Below are 23,808 nucleotides of genomic sequence, written 5' to 3' on the forward strand. Positions count from 1 at the left end.
ATTGAGAGCTTAAGTTGGAATGAAAACCAGAAGACCCTGCAGGACTGGAGTTTGACACCCCTGCTGTAGACACATTCTGAATTATTATGGGGACATCTGGTGAGCACATTATAGTGAAACTATGTTAGTTTGTTTCACCTATTGTACTTGGCTCTGAATCTAATGAAGTTCACAGACTGGAAACAAAAGTGCTATTCCAACTTCACTTTCCATGCAACTGAACCCACCATTTCTACAAGTTGAAACAACTGCAGTAGAAAATCCTTGACATTTCATCTGCTAGGCTTTGACCTTTATTCAAGTTATGTCCATTGATACCAATTTCATCTTTGAACTGCCCAGGATTAAAACGTTACATCTAGACAAAAATGTTTAATTTGATGTACTGTACACATGTGTGATATTTCAATCGCTGAAAATATCAGGTCAGAAATTCGGCAATGTTATTCAACTTTAAACACTACAACTTACAATGTATGCCATCATTCTGAGTTTTAGTCTGTTTGGCATAGAATGAACCTCCTAACTGACTGTTTTCTTAGTTTTATCCTACCACAACTGCGTGTGCATTTCCACTTTACTTGTAGGTACCATATAAGAATACTGTAAAAAAAGGGATTTGATCTTAGATGCCTATTCAAACTATAACATAGAGTACTGATACATACCTTCAAAACAGCTTTAAAAGGACTAATGTCTCAGTTCTTGTGAACTTGTCATATTTAAGTGTTACTGTAAGTACAGTAAATATTTGTTTCCCCCATGTAAACATATTTTAACACAACTAAAATGGATAGTTAATACATTGGGCTAGATTAATCAAGATATTCACACCAAAATGATACTTGCATATATTTTGTGACAGTAAGACTGTTAATATCCTATACAAGTAACAAACAACTAAAAACTTTAATTTAAAAAGACTCAAAATTGTGCTTCACTAGTTCAGTAGTTTGCAACTAGTTAGATAACGATACCAGTTTGTTTAACTCTATATAGTTTAAAGTACAGTTTCAAATGTTCAATAACTGATGTATTTATTTAGGATGTTTCAGACAATATGTCCTTCTTCAGCTGGCTGTGTGAAGGTAAGAGAGAGTGGCAGTATTAATAACAGTTTCTTTTTGTTTTTCCAATTGGATTTATTTTTTGTTAATTTCAGTGTCATGACCTTGACAAGTTGAGCTACTTCTGTGTAGGCTGTCTCTTCATTTTAAGATGTTTTCTTGTTCAGTTTTGGTGGAAAAAAACGTGAAGCAAAGCTGCTTAAACTTTAGTTAAATAGCTGCCTCGTTTATTTAGAAAGTGTCTGTATTTTCTAGGAAAGAAATCCCGACACCTTTAGTGTAATTAAAATTGAAATGGATGAAAAAGTTTAAACTGAGAAACTGACACTAAGCTTGCAGGCATGTTTCATGTTATGTTATTCTTGGGCAAATCTGAATACGTTTTGTTTATTATTGGTTATATAACAGCTCACATTTTATCGTGTACAGGAAATTATCTAATTGATGGATCTGTCATATTAATCCAAAAGACCAATATTATTCTAACAATAAGCAATCCACTGCATACAACGACCCTTCTGTATTTTTATAAAAATATGAAACTTTTAAACATCCTAAACTATTTTATTTTTAAAAGAACATCTATTACATAAAAGGAAGGGGAAACCACAGACTCATCCTGCTGTGATTTACTTCTGTTTTGTGGTTTTTATAACTTTTAGACCTTAGTATTTTATATTATCAGTTAGAATAGGAACAGCACTACAATTTAAATAAGTGTTATTGTGTAAAATTAAAATCTAAAATAAAAATGAAAAGTAGATTCAATATCTCAGAATATTACAGTAATAGACACTGAAATAGATGCAATTCAATTTATTTTTTTAAAAAAAGGTTCAGTACACACACACACACACACACACACACACACACACACACACACACACACATATATATTTAAAAAATAAAATAAATAATTAACTTGTTAAATAAAACCGAATCCATTACTTTAACATGCAATCACACATTCTGAAGGCAGCAAACATTGGTTTCGGAATGTGAAGTGAAAGGAAGTGTTTTTATCAATCATTTCTACTTGACTGAGTATTTTTTTTAAAAATAAAAGTACATTTGGTTGATATATGTATACACACACAGTGTATACATATATATATATATATACAGACATGCTCAAATTTGTTGGTACCCTTACAGCTCATTGAAATAATGCTTCATTCCTCCTGAAAAGTGATGAAATTAAAAGCTATTTTATCATGTATACTTGCATGCCTTTGGTATGTCACAGAATAAAGCAAAGAAGCTGTGAAAAGAGATGAATTATTGCTTATTCTACAAAGATATTCTAAAATGGCCTGGACACATTTGTTGGTACCCCTTAGAAAAGATAATAAATAATTGGATTATAGTGATATTTCAAACTAATTAGTTTCTTTAATTAGTATCACACATTTCTCCAATCTTGTAATCAGTCATTCAGCCTATTTAAATGGAGAAAAGTAGTCACTGTGCTGTTTGGTATCATTGTGTGCACCACACTGAACATGGACCAGAGAAAGCAAAGGAGAGAGTTGTCTGAGGAGATCAGAAAGAAAATAATAGACAAGCATGATAAAGGTAAAGGCTACAAGACCATCTCCAAGCAGCTTGATGTTCCTGTGACAACAGTTGCAAATATTATTAAGAAGTTTAAGGTCCGTGGAACTGTAGCCAACCTCCCTGGGTGCGGCTGCAAGAGGAAAATCGACCCCAGATTGAACAGAAGGATAGTGCGAAAGGTAGAAAAAGAACCAAGGATAACTGCCAAAGAGATACAAGCTGAACTCCAAGATGAAGGTACGTCAGTTTCTGATCGCACCATCCGTCGCTTTTTGAGAGAAAGTGGGCTCCATGGAAGAAGACCAAGGAGGACTCCACTTTTGTCAGAAAAACATAAAAAAGCCAGACTAGAATTTGCTAAAATGCATATTGACAAGCCTCAATCCTTCTGGGAGAATGTCCTTTGGACAGATGAGTCAAAACTGGAGCTTTTTGGCAAGTCACATCAGCTCTAAGTTCACAGACGAAAAAATGAAGCTTTCAAAGAAAAGAACACCATACCTACAGTGAAACATGGAGGAGGCTCGGTTATGTTTTGGGGCTGCTTTGCTGCGCCTGGCACAGGGTGCCTTGAATCTGTGCAGGGCACAATGAAATCTCAAGACTATCAAGGCATTCTGGATCGAAAAGTACTGCCCAGTGTCAGAAAGCTCTGTCTCAGTCGCAAGTCATGGGTCCTCCAACAGGATAATGACCCAAAACACACAGCTAAAAGCACCCAAGAATGGATAAGAACAAAACATTGGACTATTCTGAAGTGGCCTTCTATGAGTCCTGATCTGAATCCTATCAAACATCTATGGAAAGAGCTGAAACTTGCAGTCTGGAGAAGGCACCCATCAAACCTGAGACAGCTGGAGCAGTTTGCTCAGAAAGAGTGGGCCAAACTGCCTGTTAACAGGTGCAGAAGTTTCATTAAGAGCTACAGAAAACGTTTGATTGCAGTGATTGCCTCTAAAGGTTGTGCAACAAAATATTAGGTTAGCGGTCCCATCATTTTTGTCCATGCCATTTTCATTTGTTTTATTATTTACAATATTATGTTGAATAAAAAATCAAAAGCAAAGTCTGATTTCTATTAAATATGGAATAAACAATGGTGGATGCCAATTACTTTTGTCAGTTTCAAGTTATTTCAGAGAAAATTGTGTATTCTTCGTTTTTTGTGGAGGGGTACCAACAAATTTGAGCACGTCTGTATATACACATACATATACCAGGCACATATACCGGTTATTAAAATGCTGAGCTACAACTAAAGAAACATGACCCACATGTGTAAAAAGCATTGTTATTGGCAATTACATTTGACAACAAAAATTTGACACTAGGATTAAAAATTATTTAAAGCAATTTCAAATATTTGTATTTAAAAAAAATATTTTAAAAAAACAGTACAGTACTGAATATACAAAAATTGTGCATTGGGCTTTGTTTAGTAAACACTCAGGACCATATCACAAATAATTTACTCCAGTATTCAGTTTCCACCATTATTTGCAAAACACAAAAAAACAGCTCATGTGATCCAGCAAGAGAACAATGGTAACACCTTACATTAAGCGTCTCTAATTACTGTGTTTCTACGCAGTGGTTGCTTGGTAAATACAGGTACATGTGTACTTGCACCTAATTACAATGTTATTATGCATAGTTACAATGTACTTAATGTGTAAATCTTTTTGCACAATATATGTAAGTACACAATTGTATCAGAAAACGGTTAAGGCTAGGTAGGTACATTGAGTACATTGTAACTATGCATATAGCACTGTAATTATGTGTACGCATACATGTATTTACTAAAATACCAAGACCAGAGGTGCACTCAGGTTATCACACATAGAACACTCAGGTTGTCAGCTGACATTTTTTTATGTGTATTATTATTATTATTATTATTATTATTATTATTATTATTATTATTATTATTATTAGGGCTACAACATTTGAATAACTGTCACTTTAACCAGCACATGTGTAGAGTAGACAGGATCTTTTATATTTTATTTCCCTATATTCATCCTTTTATAATCCACTGTGGTCAGCACCACAGGTCTTTAAACACTCTTCTTAATAAATCATTTGCAAATGTTTCTAAGAAACAGGATTCAAATAATTTATACTGATACTATTCACTTTAGAGAAAAGGCCAACTCAAGTGTCATTCTCCTGCGCTGACAAGGTGGCAGTATTTGAATGACAGGTTACATGTACATCTTGATAAACTGAACCACTTATGCTGCTACTTTTGAAAATCAGTCAGTGTTTTTTCAAGAAGCATTTTGATGACTGGAATTTTAGTTCCATTTCTTACACAGAATATTCTCTCAGATAATCTTGCAGGAGGCTGGCCTCTCAGAATAGAGAAACAATGAGAGATGCCCAGCACGTGAAGTTTTTCAGGAAATGTAAAATTGTTTAAAATTGAAGAACAATGCATTTCCAACACTATGCAGGTTAAACTTTGATACTGGGTTTTAAAATAAAACCACACATTTCGACGAGAAGTCTTTCTCAAATGTCTGCAGTTTGATTTGTTTTTCTTACATTCTACCATACATACTTTCAGAGACAAAATGCATCATTTATTATTTTAAGCAGTGTTATAAAGATTGATTAGGTCATTAAAATAGTGCCTGTCATTTGTGCCAGCAAGTGCTGCTTTTCATTTAAAGGAATCAGAAAGGCAAGCTGATGCTTTGAGCTGATCCTTAAGCTATTCTATTCTAATGAAGCTTTCTCTCTGTGTCAGAAGGGCTTTGTTATCTCATTCAGTCAGGCATTCAGTAATGAATCTTCTGTGCCTGTCAATCATTTTATTCATAAGAACCCCTGGAATTTTATTACACAGTAAAGGTGCATAAAACTGTTGCTATGACTGATGTACAAAAAAAAACAAAAAAAAAAAACTCTTTCCCCGTTATTTTCTCAAATACTAAGCTTATGTGATTATGCCCTGTATTGTGATTTGTTTGCTCTTTTTGGTAGGTCTACAATCATGCTTCTGCTTGTAGACAACATTGTGTTTCATTTTATTGCCCTGTGCTCCCAGAGGTTGCTTTGCATTCAGTTCTACAACCTAGCCATGCTAATCTGTTATCACACAAAATACTCTTTCACTCCCCGAGTTATAACTTGATAATCAATTCTGGACTCATAATGTGCCATCACTGCTTATTGCTTACCCACTCACTACTGTGTTTGAGAGAAAATGAAATTCAGTTTTTTTCAGTGCATTAGTGAAAGATCCACAACTCGGCAGTATGAACCAGCTTTTTATACTGGAATAAGCCTGTGCAATGCAGGTACTGTTTTGACTTACTGCACTATACTTGTCTTCACACACATCATGTGTTTTTTTCACCCAAAACGAAATTGGTAAACAGTAAGGAGTACAGTGCAAGTTTACTCTTGCTACCAAGCTATAGCCTAGTGTGAAAACGGTACTAAAACACAGCGTCCTCAGTGTGACGACCTTATTTATTACAGGGTGTTTCCTGAGGCATGAGCTGGTAAGACATTATGCTAACTGTGCCTGTGTCCTAATAGAGTTTAACATAAGAGCAGCAAAGTGTAGCAACAGGAAACAAAAGGTTTAAAATGATGAAATGTCTGGGAACTAATCTTGAGAGAATTGTAAGAACGCTAAAAAACAATAATATATTTATTTTTATATAGCGCCTTTCATAGTGGACCACCATCACAAAGCGCTTTACAGAGGTAGTCTGTGAACTGTGCATTATATGCAGAGTCACTTATAATAGGACATTGATTTAACATCTCATCCGCAGGATGGAGCACAAGGAGGTTAAGTGACTTGCTCAGGGTCACACAGTGAGTCAGTCAGTGGCAGAGGTGGGATTTGAAGCGGTGACCTTCTGGTTACAAGCCCTGGACTTTAACCACCAGACCACACTGCCTTGTTAGAAACTGATTTTAAGAATAAAAATGTAGGACAGATTTACAAAAAAACAGGGAAGAGGACACATGCAACAGAACCCTGATTAGACAGAATTATTGTCTGGTCCTGACTGTGTCAAGAAGGTAAGACTTACTGTAAAAAGGATACAAAGAGCAAGGGGATTGATGGTGCCATACCTTTATAAAGTTTTGGAAGACACCTTGTTTGGGGTTTTAGAAGGAAGGACTGAAGACTACCAGAGTTGTTGTATCTTTTAGGCAGGCTTGTCTTAAAGCTGTCATCCAGTTTGTATGACAGCAAGATCAGCTAAATGCTTTTAAAGACAGCTAACTCTGCGCCACCTTGTTTCCAGGAGTGATTGTGATTGGAGTTTAAAGCATAAGAGACAGGTCTCACCAGGTGGATTCAGTAAAGTGCACTTCGCTTGTGTGCAAACCTGATCATAAAGGAACAAATTAGAGCAGTTGTTCAGACCTAATCCTGCTGTATTATTGACCAAACAGTGAAAGGTGACTGACCCCAATTTAGTGCCCTGTGGAGTGGAGTCCAAATCCATAAAAGAGCATTCAATTACATTTTCAACCTAATCGAGTAAAAGCAATCACTATGATAAAATCTTCCTTTATATATATATATATATATATATATATATATATATATATATATATATATATATATATATATATTATTATTATTTTTGTTATGGTATCGCATAAGGTGCAAAAGGCAGACATTGCCATCAAAAAAGAACAACTACAGAAATACAAAATAGTAGTTCTGTTAATAATAATAATATCTGTAAGAAAAATCTCTTTGTTCAAAGAGGGTTGGGAATTAAGTTTAACTCCAAAGTGCCTTTTTACCAGCAAATGAAAAATAAATTGAAAATAATAATAATAATAATAATAATAATAATAATAATAATAATAATAATAATATGTCTGTTTTTCTTCATGGTAAATCAAGATAAATAACTCGCAAATCATGAAACAAAACTCAAATTACTCCTTTTGCATTTGCTTTTGTAACTAGGTGAAATGTTCCACACAGTAAGACAATACAATTGAATGCAATAAATAATGCAGTCACATTAAAATAGCATGAGTCTAAAAGCACGCCAGTTTGGCATATCTGCACATAGCACTGAGACGGCTCTTGTTAGGGTAGTAAATGATCTTTTGATAAGCTCCGACTCTGGCTTTCCTTCAGTTGCCTTTGACCATTCCATTCTATTAAATCGGCTTGGGAGTTTAGTGGGTTTGGCAGGTGCAGAATGTTGGGTCATCATGTGTTGACATATTAAAAAAAAAAAAGAAAGAAAAGATGTCAAAATTAGTAGGTATGCACTCCCTGTTAGAAACATGGATAAATCAAATAAACGAAAAGTCAGAGCCAAGAAAAAAAGAAAAATCTAGAAGCTGAAGCACAAAAATGTGTTAAAATAACTGATTTGTTTAGTCGTCCTTGCCCTTCTCGACCATCGTCATCAACTTTCAGGTCGAAAAAGTCCCCTGGGTCGACATTGTCAATACATTTTAGAATTTTGAATGCTTGAATCACTGCATAGTCTTCTTTGTTCAAGATTGAATAGATTCAATTATTTTAGCCTGTCTGCATGCGACATGCCTTTTAAACCTGGGATAATTCCAGTCGCTCTTCTTTGCACTCTTTCTAGAGCAGCAATATCCTATTTATAACGAGGTGACCAGAACTGAACACAATATTCTAGATGAGGTTTAACATTACTTCTCTTGATTTAAATTCAACACTTTTCACAATATATCCGAGCATCTTATTACTGTCATATATAGAGAGATTTAAAATATTTTTACTCACTTTAAGAGACAGCAATACAGACCCGAGGCCTCAGGCACGGGGCTTAACCAAGCTTGTGTACTGTGGTAACCATGAAGACTACATGCCCGCGAGAGGAGAGAGGAGCAACTGTTCAGCCAATTGTATTGCCGTGCGGGTGCTGGCATTTACCGTTTCAACCAATTGGCACTAAGCAATAATGTGCAAGGGCAGGCGTTCTTGTTTTCAATCTATCAGTGATAACAGTGACAGTGATAGTTACATCAGGATATGATTAACTACAAAATACTACAGATTAAACACTTGGCAAATTACAGTACTCTGAAGTACAGGATTAAATGCAGTAAAATAGGGGGCAGATAAGAGCAAATAAAGCGCATTTAGGGAAGGGTGATAGTGTCCCAGGGGAATAACAGAGGAGTTCTACAGGTGCTGTCTGAAGAGGTGAGTCTTAAGGAGGCGCCGGAATGTGGTCAGGGACTGGGCGGTCCTGACATCTGTAGGAAGGTCATTCTACCACTGCGGAGCGAGGGTGGAGAAGGAGCGGGCTCTGGAGGCAGGGGAGCGTAGAGGAGGTAGAGCCAGTCTTCTAGTGCAAGCGGAGCGGAGAGGTCGAGTGGGGGTGTAGGGAGAGATGAGGGTCTGGAGGTAGCTGGGTGCAGTCTGGTCAAGGCATCTGTAGGCTAGTACAAGAGTCTTGAACTGGATGCGAGCGGTGATCGGGAGCCAGTGGAGTGAGCGGAGTAGTGGAGTTGCGTGGGAGAAGCGAGGCAGAGAGAACACCAGGCAGGCAGTGGAGTTCTGGATGAGCTGGAGCGGACGGGTGGCGGACGCAGGGAGGCCAGCCAGGAGGGAGTTGCAGTAGTCTAGGCGGGAGAGTACCAAGGCCTGGACCAGGAGCTGGGTGGCGTAGTTGGTGAGGAAGGGTCGGATTCTTCGGATGTTGCTCAGGAAGAATCGGCAAGTGCGTGCCAGAGTGGAGATGTGCTGGGAATAAGAGAGGCAGGGGTCCAGGGTGACTCCGAGGTTCTTAGCAGAGGAAGAGGTAGAGAGTGTGGTCGATTCCAGAGGAACAGAGATAGAGAGATCAGAGGAGGGGGAGGAGGAGGGAAAGAAAAGGAGGTCAGATTTAGAGAGGTTGAGTTTGAGGTGATGCGAGTGCACCCAGAAGGAAATAGCAGACAGACAGGTAGAGATACGGGAGGAGATGGTGGAGTCAGAGGTGGGGAAGGAGAGGAAAATCTGAGCATCATCAGCATAGAAATGGTATGAGAAACCATAGGATGCGATGAGGGGGCCCAGGGAGCGGGTTATACCTTTCTACCACAGAATATGTTCTTAAAAATCGCATGAGAGAAGGTCTTATGAACAGTAAGTACACAAGTTTCTTATTATGTATATTATTTAAGTTAAAGCTGCCAATTGTCCTTGGAAAATATAAATCAAATTCTGTTTTTACATAGCATGTGCCTGCAAACTGTACTGTATTACAGTATTACTGAGGGTTAAATATTAATTCATTTAGCTGATTGAAGTGTTTCATATGCAATATTAAGCAGTGTACAGTTTAAAACAAACTATTAAGTTTGTTTTAAAATGGATGTCACCAAGGACCAAAGATGAGTGTCCCTTTCTTAAGCAGTTTCCTGACACACCACCTGGAAAGCCTCTCTTTGGCCTTGAATCTCACTCTTTGGGGCTGTGAATCTCACTCTTTGGGGCTGTGAATCTCACTCTTTGGGGCTGTGAATTTCACTTTTTAGGACAGCCAACCCTTGGCATCTCTGTCTTGCATATAAAAGCGTGTTAATATTACCTTGGATATTAACACGTAAATGTCTGCAGTAATAACATATTAGGCTACTGAAATAAATAACCAAACCCATCGTACACTGTATTCCAAATATGTCTGTAGGTCTCCTGTGATTTATGTATATTTACAGCAAACAGTACAACAGTCCCGTCACAAGCCTGTTTTTAGTTCAGTAATTAAAATTTGCTAAACGTCTTATGTAATTCTCTGTCAGAACGCAAATCCCACATATTCTTACTAAGTGTCATCAAAGCCTCAATGTGGGCTGGTGCACTTTAAAATGTCTGGGCCGATTTTTAGTCCCAGTCAGTCACTGCATGAAAGTGAATTTCACAGACATACTTTGTCATCTACTCTGACATTACTAAAACGTACATGGCTGTTTTGTCCCTATAAGTAGATCAAAGTAAATCTTACACAATATTATAGAACTGGTCATTTGGGAATTAATGTACTCAGCTTTCTGTGTCGTGCAAAGAAACAGATGCAGAACAAATTCTTTCTTGGTCTGAAATGAAACCCATGCAGAGTTAATTTGAAAGGGTAGGCTTCTGAAATACCTCATCGTTAGATGCAGTGGAAATCCTCTCAGCAGCTGTTCTGTGGCAGCAATGATTAGTTATGTTAATATTTTGGTTTTGGATTAAGTGCTTGTTTGTGGAGATTGATTCCTTTTTTCTTTATTACTTTATACATTAACCAGTATTTACGGTACCTTGAGTAGTCAAAGCTAGAACTATGATAAAGAGAATGAGGAGCACTAAAAGTGGGAAAGAAACTAAGGAAAATTACTGGGATAGAGCTAGAACAGCAATACTTGTTAGAAGAAGGAGAAATGCTTTACTTTCACTGTACCATACTTACATACTCGGTGTGAAACAACCTTCAAATGGATTAATAAAAAAAACATATGGTTTTAATTTATGTTTATACATTTTTAAAACTGGCTACGTCATCAGTGCATGGAACATCCATGTTCAAGCCAAGACTGCTGTTAGAAATGTAAATTATTATTTTAGTATCGTTGGTAATTGCTTCCTGCAACTGCGTTACTAATTGATGCAGGCCTGAATTCAGACAGTGGACATTATTAGCACAGAGGCTGAGTGGGGGTTTCTGTTTTGTCTTTTTCAGTAAACTTTTCTACTCTGTGTTTAATAATTGCGGTGCTGTAGACCAGGGGATCCTAAACTTTTTTTTATGAGGACCCCCTGCCCAATCCGTAGAATCCATAGATATGTGAAATGTTGGGACCTCTAGTATGAGAAACACTGCTGTAGACTTCTTATATATTCAATCAGTAATTGATATTCCACCAGCTGCTTAGCAACCAAGTTCTCAAAAATATCAGATACTTGTATCTGCATGTGCCGGTATGTGTCTATTCTGACTCTGTAAAAGAAACAGTGTGATTAATACTTATTAGAAAATACTTCTAACAAAAGAAATAGACTGGGCAAAAATCAATTCAGTGAAAATGGGACAAAAATTAACAGGTAACCAACAGAACAAGCATGTCGGTGACATTCATTCTTCGTCACAGCTGTAAATTCAAAATTGGAGCTACTAGTAACATGAAATAAATGCTTCTCCTAATATATGTAAAAAAAAACAGACAGAGAGTAGAGTGACACGGGAATGAAACTTCAGTCCTGTCCCATCCTGTCCTGTCAAAAATGTTCCTGTCCCATCCCATAATAATGCAATATTTATTGTAGGCTAATGGACACCCATCTGCACATCAATGGTAATCCGATACAGGGCTAAGTAGGTGGTCTTATCCATGTGTGAAAAATGTAAAATAAATCAGACCGTCGGGTTTATCAGGTATCGGCAACTTCCTAGATCAGCATAACTGTGCCAACTTGGATAACCAACACAGATAGATTCCGTGGGCTGCCAAGTTGTAAGATAATTTTGTTTTAAAGATGTATTCATGAGGTTGAAGGACAAATTTTGAATGTGACAACGTTATTTTTTCTGCTTTAATAAATTTTATGTTTAATCATGAAATATCTTGAAATACCTATTTTTAGCTCTTGAAATGCTGTGAAATAAGCACATTTTCTAAAATACAGCCCTAGTCATCGCTGTAATACTGCTACTCAGCTTTTCATAGGATATTTGCAATGATGTTCGCGTTTTACATAAATATTGTAACTATTAGCCAGGGATCAGCTCTCCTGTACATATGAAACTCTTGTTAATAAAGTACATTTTAAATATCAGATCAAATGGCTGTCTGCCTAGCTTGGCAACACTACATTATTTTCTTTTCCTCTACTTCTTCCCTAAAAAAGTGCTTTTCTTACTCCTGAGAGTACAATCTTAATTCAATTAAATCTGATCAGACTCATTTAATTTTCAGGATCAGTAGATTATCTCCTTTCCAATATATTCAAAGTTTGTACTTCAAATATGCAATGAGAATTTCTCATTACATTGACCTTTCGAAGAGCTTGCCAACATACCACTTTTTAATACAAGAAAATAATATAATTTTAGAGTATTACATTTCATTTAGTTTATGCAAGTCCAAATTTAGAATAAGATCCAAAAATCTAAAACGGATGAGCTGTCTCTTCATTTACAGACATGAGTTGTTATTAATGAATGTCAAAATCAATAATGCAATCTCTTGGTCTATATACATGAATATAATTTGCAAGGTATAAACCACGACGGGCTGTGCGGTTCCCATGATATATACCACGCCTGGGATGTTAAATAATTTAAATAATGAAAACACACTTTAAATTTAAAAAAAAAAAACCTGAAAGTTTTATTATGTATACATCCGCAGTGTAACATAGCCCAAATGTAATTTAAATTAATTTCATGTATTGTTCACTTATTAAAAATAAATTGTGAATTTCTGCATCGAAAGTGGCATCTCACCAGAAACTAGAGGACTAAGCACAAGCTGATGATGGGCAGAGTTTCAAATGACACTGAGGTAGGCAGGAGCAGATGCGCTGAAGCCAAGTTTTGAGGTGAGTTTGTGTTATTATTATTATTATTATTATTATTATTATTATTATTATTATTATTATTTATTTATTTATTTATTTATTTATTTATTTATTTATTTATTTATTTCTTAGCAGACACCCTTTTCCAGGAAATAGGTGAAATGCCATTCATTTTTTGGTTGTGGTTTTGTAACTAATAGTAAATAAAATGGCAGTTTGTCATGGAATTTAGAATGTAGTGGTGCGTCTATAATAGATTTTCTAAACTAAGCTTACCTTTTCAGTTAAAGAGTAAGCAGCTTCAAATGCACCCCCCCCCCCCCCCCCCCCCTCTGTTAAGAGTACCACTTGGAATGATTAAAAAAACATGAACCTGGTACTAGATATCTCACATAGATATGTAACTATATCAGCCAAAGTTTCTTTCTAAAAACACTTCTATAAACACTACGGCTGACCTACATATGTTTATGACAGACAGCCAACTGAAGAGCAATTCCTTAACGAATAGTAAAAGAACTTTAACTGAGACTTATAAAAAAAATAAAAACACACACTCTTTTAGAATGTAACTGTTTTTTAAAATGTATTATTTATGTACATTCCCTATAGTCTGCTATAGGACTCCATTGTGGCAGGTATTGCTGCTAAACCCTGAATATTGGGTCAGCACAGTTAAAATCTAGCTGTAGTACCATTTTAGTTGTCTTTCATTATCTGTGTTTTTTCATAACAGGGTCAAAAGATAAATACAAAGATCGTTCAGAGTTCTTCCTTTTGAATAGTCGTTTAGCTGCATGTGGTCAAGGAGAAGATGAAATAGCTTTGTTGCTGAAAGATGTTTTTAAACATCTGTACATGCTTGCAGTGTACTATAACACAGACTTGCGTGAGCTAAAGCATGATTTACAGTACAATAACAAGTATTCCTCTATACTGTAGGGAGAAGATTGCAGTGGTAAAATAAGCCTTCTGGAGCCTTGCGGCCCCTGCAATTCTAAGCATGGACACCTGGCAGTCTGACTGGAACATGGACCACATGCAACAGTTTGATTTGATAAAACAGCACTGGGATATAATTACTTCTACAGTGCATTGCCCTGAAGTCTGGTACAATCATTGGCGGACCACAGCAGTACCAGCAATGGATTTAACAATCAATGGATGTAACAATCAAATAGTGAACAGTAGTCCTGAAATGGTAGCTACAAGGGATTATCAGCGCACAGATTCTTACCACAGTTATACCATCAAACACCTTGTAGGCTTCTTGGGAGAAAAAAGTGAAAGAAATTCAAAATGGTACAACTTTCCAGAGATCCCCCTAAAAACCACTGTATTGATATTGAAGATCAGTTTGTAGCTAAAAGAAAGGTCTACTAGACATGCTAAAAGCATACAAACAATATAATAATAATAATAATAATAATTTATTTCTTAGCAGACGCCCTTATCCAGGGCGACTTACAAGATATCACATTATTTTTACATACAATTACCCATTTATACAGTTGGGTTTTTACTGGAGCAATCTAGGTAAAGTACCTTGCTCAAGGGTACAGCAGCAGTGTCCCCACCGGGGATTGAACCCATGACCCTCCGGTCAAGAGTCCAGAGCCCTAACCACTACTCCACACTGCTGGGGCAATGTACATTCACAAATCTGGGCCTTATTAACTCAATTTAAGTACTTACTCCTAAAATTATATTGTATGGTAATTATGTACAAATATAACAGATAAGAAATTAAAAAAATAAAAAATGTCAAGGAGCCTTGCTTATTTGCTGTTCTGCACCAGTCTTGCAATAAAAGCAAATCAATAGCTCATTCATTATCATGAACAACTAAAATGAACATGGGAATTGAATAAAATGTTTTCTTTCATACAGTGATCCCCTAACTAGAAAACGAATTGAAAGCTAGACAAGCAATATTCATTTGTTTGGAATTAAAGAGCATTTGTTTTGTATTAAAATCTGCATTTTTTTTTAGACATATTTACCATATTAGCCCATGCTGAAAATTGGTAAAGTGATGTGCACTGAATGTAAACTAAGCAAATGATGAATTATGATAAAGATGTACATAGACACCCGATACGCATGCCAGCGTCAGTGACACACTGTCGCTGGAGGTGAAAGGCGCTCAGTGCTTACTGGCGCTGGTGTATAACACCTGTAATGTTAAACCAGCGCTCAGTGCCGCACCGCCGCGGACCAGCAGCCAATTGCAAGCTAGCAAGCCAATATGAAACTGAAAGTGTCACATGACAAGTGTTCGTGTGGTGTTTTAGCTTGCTGAAATCATTTTCTTCAGAAACTTTATTTTTATTTTTGCTGGCGCACATTGTAAGTGATATTCTGGAAGACGAGACTCCCTTTTCAAAGCGCGTAGAAACAAGCAATCAGCAGCGACAGTGTACAGTTTGAAATTTGAATGCGCCGCCCCTGCATGCTCTGCGACGCTCAGCCAATAGGCAGGGACGGGACGTTGAAAAGAATTGTTGGAAATGTGGGATCAGGCATAGAAGCAAAGGTATATTTCAAGGTCTTAAAACAACATTTCCCACAATTCTTGCCTATTGGCTAGATATTCTTGCCTATTGGCTGAGCGTCGCAGAGCATGCAGGGGCGGCGCATTCAAATTTCAAACTGTACAGTCAGGCACGGAGAATTTCGCTTATTTGTTTTTAAGCTACTGACTGTCTCTGTTGAACCGAATACTGTTTTGTTTTTAGCCGTATTTTTATTTTCATCGGCAGACGCGCTCTGGATGCAAGCACAGTGCTGACATGTCATTTCCTAAAATTATATTAAGCCAGGTTTCGGGTAAATATATAAAGAAAAAAGGGAGTGTATATTTGAGCACTAGTACAACAAGACTATGTACGGAATTAAAATGAATGGACTATAGAATAGTCTTTTTTGTAACAATTTAATTGGTTTAAAAGCAAACAAGATTATCCATAAACTAATGTTAACAGAAAATACTTAGCCTATAAAAAGAGAATTTCGACAAAAGCTGCCGGGAAGCACTGTCGCTGCTGATTGCTTGTTTCTACGCGCTTTGAAAAGGGAGTCTCCTCTTCCAGAATATCACTTACAATGTGCGCCAGCAAAAATAAAAATAAAGTTTCTAAAGAAGATGATTTCAGCAAGCTAAAACACCACATGAACACTTGTCATGTGACACTTTCTATATTGGCTTGCTAGCTTGCAATTGGCTGCTGGTCCGCGGCGGTGCGGCACTGAGCGCTGGTTTAACATTACAGGTGTTATACACCAGCGCCAGTAGGCACTGAGCGCTTTTCACCTCCAGCGACAGTGTGTCCCTGACGCTGGCATGCGTATAGGGTGACATAGAAGGGCTCTACAGAAATCCCATAAAGCATACATTAACCTATAAAACTTGACATGATTGTGGGATTGGCCACTGCTTAATGATGAAAATATATGGTTTAGATCAACAATAAAATAATCTTATTTGTAACCATTGATAGTATGAGAAATGGGGTGTAATGGGAGACCGGGGACAGTTGTAACACAAGACCTTTCTAATACCTTGAATTTGTCCAATCAGAAGCAAGCTAGAGTGCCATCACTCACTGGCACATGCTCAGTTCAGGTATCTGTCTGCTTGTGGAAGAGGAGCTGTCTGCCAAAGCCCTGAGATTTTATTTACAAAAATCCATTTTTGACCTAGTAGAGAAAATGTTTTCCCCATATTTCTTTTTGTGATATATATTTGTGTTATCCAGTTTATGGATCCAGGCTTTTAGCATTGTCATCCCTGATCTCTGTACTTACAATTGACACAATTGATTGCTCTTCGTTGTGTTGTTTCTTGCTGGAACATGAGGTTTAGTAATGGCTCCCTGGGCTGGGGCCAGTTGTAATACGTGTTGCAATTGACCCCATACATCATTAGCTGAACTGTATTTGGGCACATGAATCTTGCACTGAAGGAAACAAAATGTTCATGTATTACAATTGTGACTCAGAGTGACATATTCTTGCTTATAAATTTAGGGATGTTAAAAAGTTTTGAAAGTAGGACAACAAAAAAAAAAACATTTTGATTTTTCAATATAGACATTCAGTTTTTTAGCTAAAATAAAAACAAACATATTTGCTTCATGTCAAAATTGATCTTATTCAATAAAACATTCAGTTCTCGAGTTAAATTAAATGTGTTATTATGTTACATCTGACCCCCCATTAAAACTGACCCTGGCCATGGGGCCAATTGTAACACCTGACACCTTACATGTCAAGCCCTCTTGCCATATGTATATCAGCTCTTAAAACAGGATAACTATAGGGATTGGTAGAGGACAGATGTAAGTTGTTTGTATCAAAGCGTGGTCAAACTAGCTCAAATCATCTGTGGGTAATGGAGAGAAAGGTAAAAAAATGTTACAACTGTCCCCGGTCTCCCCTATCTTACTAAAGAAATTCAACTCCACAACAGCAACGTTTTCGGCATAATTAATTTAAAGTTTTCGCTTTATGCAGTAAGAAATCACAATGTTCATAAACAGGATCAAACTGCATCCAAAGATTTTCGGTCATAAATTGTGCTGCAAAATTAGTTTTGTTGTAAAATGTGCAATGGTACATTCCCAGTTCCAAATTTCAAAATGCTTCTGTTTAGACAGTTTCTTGATATGTGGCTGAGATTTATAGGATTGTTGTAACCACAGCATTTTTATTTTATTTATTTATTTTTTTTAGCTTTTTTAAATTTATTTATTTTTATTTTTTATATGTTTATATAGTATATTCCCAAGCAAAGTTGCCATATTCACAGCCAGCGTCGTACAAACAATCAAACCAGAAAATATTGAAATGTCAGTGATGAAAAAACATCTTTTGGAGAGAATATTGTGGGCTGTTTTATTGTGCACTGGGATGTAGCGCGTGACTGTTCACGTAGAGAAAGTGGGATTTGGTAGCTTGGGAGACACTGAAATATAAACTGCTCTAAAAACCCAAGCTTTCTCATTCAAGAAACATACCCAGTGCAATCGCATCTTCTCAGCTGTGCTCAGCTGGCAGCGTCACACATAAGAGAAGGGAGGTGTTCTACTGAGCTACGTTGTACTACTTGAAAGCCAGAGAGGGGCGCTGGAAAAGTATCTTGCACTTTCCCGTTCACATGGAGAACTATCCAGAAACTGTGAGGAATTCCGCTGTTCAAAATCCATCACTGAAGCCCAGTACTACAATCGATACAGTGACAAGTCACAATGGTAGTGTTTTTCATAATGAAAGCGACCTTTTTGGAAGAAATGAAGATTTAGCCAAGATAGAGATAACCGTGCTAAGTATCAACTTTGTTGTCGCTGTCATTGGGAACTTAAGTGTTTTACTGGCTTTATCCAGGACCAAGAAAAAAATCTCCAGGATGCATCTCTTTATAAAGCACCTCAGTTTGGCAGATCTAATGGTTGCTTTTTTCCAGGTCCTGCCTCAACTTTGCTGGGATGTAACTTTTCGCTTTTCGGGGCCAGATTTTCTTTGCAGAATCGTGAAACATCTCCAGGTTCTGAGTATGTTCGCCTCAACCTATATGCTGGTTATGATGACTGTGGACCGTTACATTGCCATATGCCACCCGCTGAAGACTCTCCAGCAACCTACCAGAAGATCATATGTGATGATAATCAGCACGTGGGTATTTAGTTTTCTTCTCAGTATACCTCAGTACTTCATCTTTTCTTTGAGTGAAATTAAAACCGGCTCCGACGTCTATGACTGCTGGGCGCACTTTATAGAGCCATGGGGTGTTAAGGCATATATCACTTGGATAACTCTTGGTATCTTTCTCATTCCAGTTGTGATACTAGTGATCTGCTATGGTTTTATCTGTTATAACATCTGGAAGAACATCAAATACAAAACCCAAAAAAACCAGGGCGAAACAGCGTCCAAAAACGGACTGATCACGTCCTGTGTTAGCAGTGTGACAACGATATCCAGGGCCAAAATGCGAACTGTCAAGATGACTTTTGTCATTGTTCTGGCGTACATTGTTTGCTGGGCTCCTTTCTTCATTGTGCAGATGTGGTCAGTCTGGGATCCAACTTTCGCTTGGAATGGTATGTATGTGTGTTTTATTAATTTTAATTATTATTTTTTTAATGATAAAACTAACAAGTATCTGTGATCCCAAAGAAAACAAAAGAACTGTACTGTATCAGTAATCTAGGGACCCGGGCTTTCATTCTTTACACTGTTTAGCAGTTGTCTAACACAGTTTCAAGTTACCTGTTGTTTACTGTCGTTAAACCCACTTGTTAATCTCTAAAGAATAGAATGTCTTGAATGCTGTTATGACATATTAAGAATGTCTTGAATGCTGTTATGACATATTAAGTCATTTTTGTGTCACATGTTGCTATCACCTCATAAAAATAGCAAAATGTTATTTATAGAAAGTTCTTGTACAGTATAATAAACGAATCGTTTACAGCTGAATAGGTCGATCCAGATAATAATAATAATAATAATAATAATAATAATAATAATAATAATAATAATAATAATAATACAATGTAATGATTAGTATTACCGTTTGTTATACCTGTCTATAATGTAAGAAAATAAGCATCAAAAAGAGAATGGGAGAAATCAATTAATAGTTTTGTTATATTTTTGTTACCTCTCTTGTATTTATATTATATATAAATTTGTATTTATTATTATTATTATTATTATTATTATTATTATTATTATTATTATTATTGACTATCAGTGATGTTAAATAAATCAACTCATTGTTTTTGTATGACAATAAAGTGCAGCATTCCTTATAAGAAGAATGTAAGCTATAAAAAAAAAATACAAAATAAACTATTGTATAAAAAAAGAGCCCTTACTGGCATATTTTAAAGTTTACATTCCAGAAAATAATGCCTAACAATTGCCATCCCAGAGTAAATGTGTTATAGCACTGCACCAAACAGTCTGTTGGGTCAACACACGTTTTATACAAGACACATCCAAATCTTTTCTAGGTAAACTAACACCTAATTGTGTTTCCTTGGTTATCACACAATGATTGCATTGCTTTTAACTCAGCACGCATCAAACGTTCAATGGCAACACACACACACACACACACACACACACACACACACACACACACACACACACACACACACACATATATATATATATATATATATATATATATATATATTGTTTAAGGATGACTTTTTTTATAAAATGAGTGGTCTATGAGAAACTATATTATTTGTTAACTTTTAATTTGTGTTATTCCTCTGTGGTTTTATATAAAACACAGTTCCACCGTCACTGCAAATAATTCTTTCTGCTTTTCAGACTCTGAAAACACTGCAGTGACACTATCGGCTCTGCTAGCAAGCCTGAACAGCTGCTGCAATCCTTGGATATATATGTTCTTCAGTGGGCATCTCTTGCAAGATTTTGCACACTGCTTCCCCTGCTGCCAGAAGATAAGCCGTAAGTTTAAGAAAGAGGATTCGGACAGCAGCGTCAGGAGGAACTCTCTGTTAACGAAGATCCACAACAGAAGTCCAACCTGTAGCACAGGAACCTGTAGAGAACATAACAATTCCCCTAAATCATGCAGGTCCATCCCAGTAAACACCTGAATCTGTTTTTTATTAATACTGTGTATAACAAATGAGACAAGGAATGACCAGGCATTGTGCTGTTGGAAGGATAGACTGGCCATCTGTTATTTGCAGTGATTTTTGAGGGATGTTAGGATATCTAAACCTACTAATTGCCTGGTATTTCACTTCAGGTAAATCATTTAAAAAAAACAAAACCTTTGTTTTTTTAAAGAGCTTAACATTCCCTTGAATTTCTGAATAATCGTAGCAAGGACAGTGCAAGGGGAATTAGAACATTGAGGTTGGAAAATAAAGAATTATATACAGAGCAAATGCAGTGTAGCAGTCTTCATCCTATAGCATGCTTTCTTAACGTGTGCTTTCTCAGTGTAACCTACATGCATGAACCATAGGATGGGACGGGTACATGTCACCATTTGTTTTATATTAAACTAGAGCTCATTGTCTGCAAATTGACGGAAACATCAAATTAAATGGTACTTTCACAGCATTCATTTTGTAAAGTATAAATCTGCCAAAAATCTGTACCCTTGCAGGCAAAAAAATAAATAAATAGTTGTCCTTAGCTAAATTTTACAGTACCAATATCCTTCACTGTTTTCCATCACCAAACACTCTGATTAACCTTCTTAAATATACGTTTTTCAAGATTTGATGTATAATATCCAAAGGGTCAGTTTGTTGACAAGTTCATGACCAGCTTGTACATTAAGCCTTTTTTTTGTTTGTTTGTTTGGAGCGTGATCCTAAAAAGAGTCAGTTAGTTTGCTTCTAAAACAACCTTCTTTTAAAGTTGATGCTAAAAGCTGAAAATATTCAATAGGTATATTTTCTAACTGCTTTAAATAATAATGTAGGTAATTTTTATTTCAATTTTAGTCCAAAGCAGTCATGAATATGTGTAATTTAAAACAATAAAAATAAATAAATGATAAGACACACAGCACTTTTATATAACACCTTATCATGGTGTTTTATTAATATTTGTCTCTGAATTGTTTACATACAATCAATTAGAAGGCAAGGTTTACAATGTGTTGCCTTCAAGAAACACAGCATCTTGAAAATAAGAAGTAACATACTAATTCTCCTTTGATTACAAGAAATCATAGACAGTCCTACAGTATGTGCTGCACTATATAACAATGTTAGGAGTATTTCTTGATATTCTAGCAAATATTTATGTCCTTGTGATTTAAAAAATAATGTTTTTATTACTGTTGTTGTCAACACCATATTATTACAGGTGGCATATAACACATACTGGCTTACCTTGTTTGAGAAATAATTGTTTGAGAAATAATTTAACGCAAATGTAATATATATATATATATATATATATATATATATATATATATATATATATATATATATATATATATATATTGTAATTCTATTTTTGTGATTTTATCTCCAGTAACAATTTTATATATGGTATCTCTAACAATGTAAAGAGGGTGATTTGAGTAGAAACAAAATAAAGACTTTGTCATTTTTAGCTTGTGTGTGGTCTTTATTATTATTATTATGTGCAGATAGAGACAAATGCATGGTTAGCTCTGTAATGTAGTTTACTTTTCTTTTATATAGTGTAAAAAAATAATAAAAAAAAACCCTAAAATCCACAAACACAGTAAAATGCTGGTTCTTGTTCTTGTCTGAGGGTTGACAGGGAGTGATGACCACTGTGCTCCTGTGGGTTGGGTAGGAAAGTCAGCTGGAAAGTTTACCTCATCATGCTTCAGCAGCCCAGACTTGCTTGGCCCTTGTCTGCAGGGTTCAGAAGCTTGGTAACATAAGTTCCTTAGATTTGGAGGGTACAAATAGGCATTAAACCTGATAGAACAATCTTCAGTCCAGCTGACAGGTGCAATGAATAGCTGAGATTTGAATAACTGAAATTTTTAGTACAAAACACTTAGCTTTTATAGGAACACTCACTCCATAACTATCACCTCTTGCATGAATTGGATTACTTTTTAGAAAATGTAACCGCTGTCTTAGCAAGTTACTTTATAGACCTATAGGAAATGTCTGAGGGGGATTTGGAGGTTAACAGGTTCCTATGGGCAATGATGATACCAAAATTATTGGTGACGTATATGGTTCTGCTTCAGTCATGAGTTGTTTCAATTTTTAAAGACCACACACTGTGTATTGCCATAGAATTGTGCTGAACAGTGTATTCTGTGTATTCATTGCAAAAGAAGGTTACAATATAATGACAAAAATATGCACATTTCGGACGGTTTCCTAGGCCAGTCTGGAAAGGTTTGAGATTGTAACCATTTTTACTGCCATCCAGGAAGTCAGTTCCCCTGTTATAAGGACTTATTTTCAAAACATTACTTTCAGTCGTCTATTACTTTAGTATAAATCAATAAAAGGCTGCTTTATGCTACATTACTCTACTCACCCAATTAGTTTGACAACGTTATTCATCTTAATTGACATTAAAAGACCATTCTTTGTTTATTTCCATCTGGCTATTCCTGTGTCTGGAAAAAAAAATCAAAAAAATCATCAGGGCATTTAATCTTGAGCAGTATATTGAAGTTTTTCCTGCTCTCAGGGCATGTGATGGCAGATTCTACTTAATGATGTTTTACTTTAAATTATTAATTAAGCTAAATTCACAAAACATGAATTCCTGAATACTGAATCTTATTTAATGAATGAAAGCCTGATTGAAGTAAAACCTTGTGGAGAATGCGCCGCTTGGTTTAAGGGCTGCAGGAACTGTACTGTATGTTTTTGAGTAGGATAAATAAAAACACCAGCAATGAAGCAGCATGTATTCACCGGCAGGAATCCAAGGCTACACATAGTGCTTTTTGACTTTTTTGATCTTTGCATTTATTGAGTAAACATACTTAGATTCCCAGCAGGTTTGTAATTAACGTTGTCTTAGTTAAATGGTATCTCCATTACAGCGCAAGAGCTCTCACATCTACCATATTCTCCACGTTTCATTTTCCACTCTCATGTGATTCTTGTGACGTAGCACACAAGCATACAAACCTTAGTAACTTAA

At 36.2% G+C, this 23,808-nt stretch overlaps 1 protein-coding gene across 1 annotated transcript; it reads left to right on the plus strand.

The window, feature by feature from the left end:
* The first annotated feature begins 16,443 nt into the window (after nt 1-16,443).
* On the plus strand, nt 16,444-22,080 carry LOC117419608 (arg8-vasotocin receptor-like). The gene is made up of 2 exons (XM_034032515.3): nt 16,444-19,250; nt 20,497-22,080. The coding sequence occupies exons 1-2, from the start codon at nt 18,308-18,310 to the stop codon at nt 20,787-20,789; spliced, it is 1,236 nt and encodes a 411-aa protein (XP_033888406.1). The 5' UTR covers nt 16,444-18,307; the 3' UTR covers nt 20,790-22,080.
* The last annotated feature ends 1,728 nt before the right edge of the window (nt 22,081-23,808 follow it).

This window comes from Acipenser ruthenus, chromosome 14 (assembly GCF_902713425.1).
Source record: "Acipenser ruthenus chromosome 14, fAciRut3.2 maternal haplotype, whole genome shotgun sequence".
Taxonomy (NCBI): domain Eukaryota; kingdom Metazoa; phylum Chordata; class Actinopteri; order Acipenseriformes; family Acipenseridae; genus Acipenser; species Acipenser ruthenus.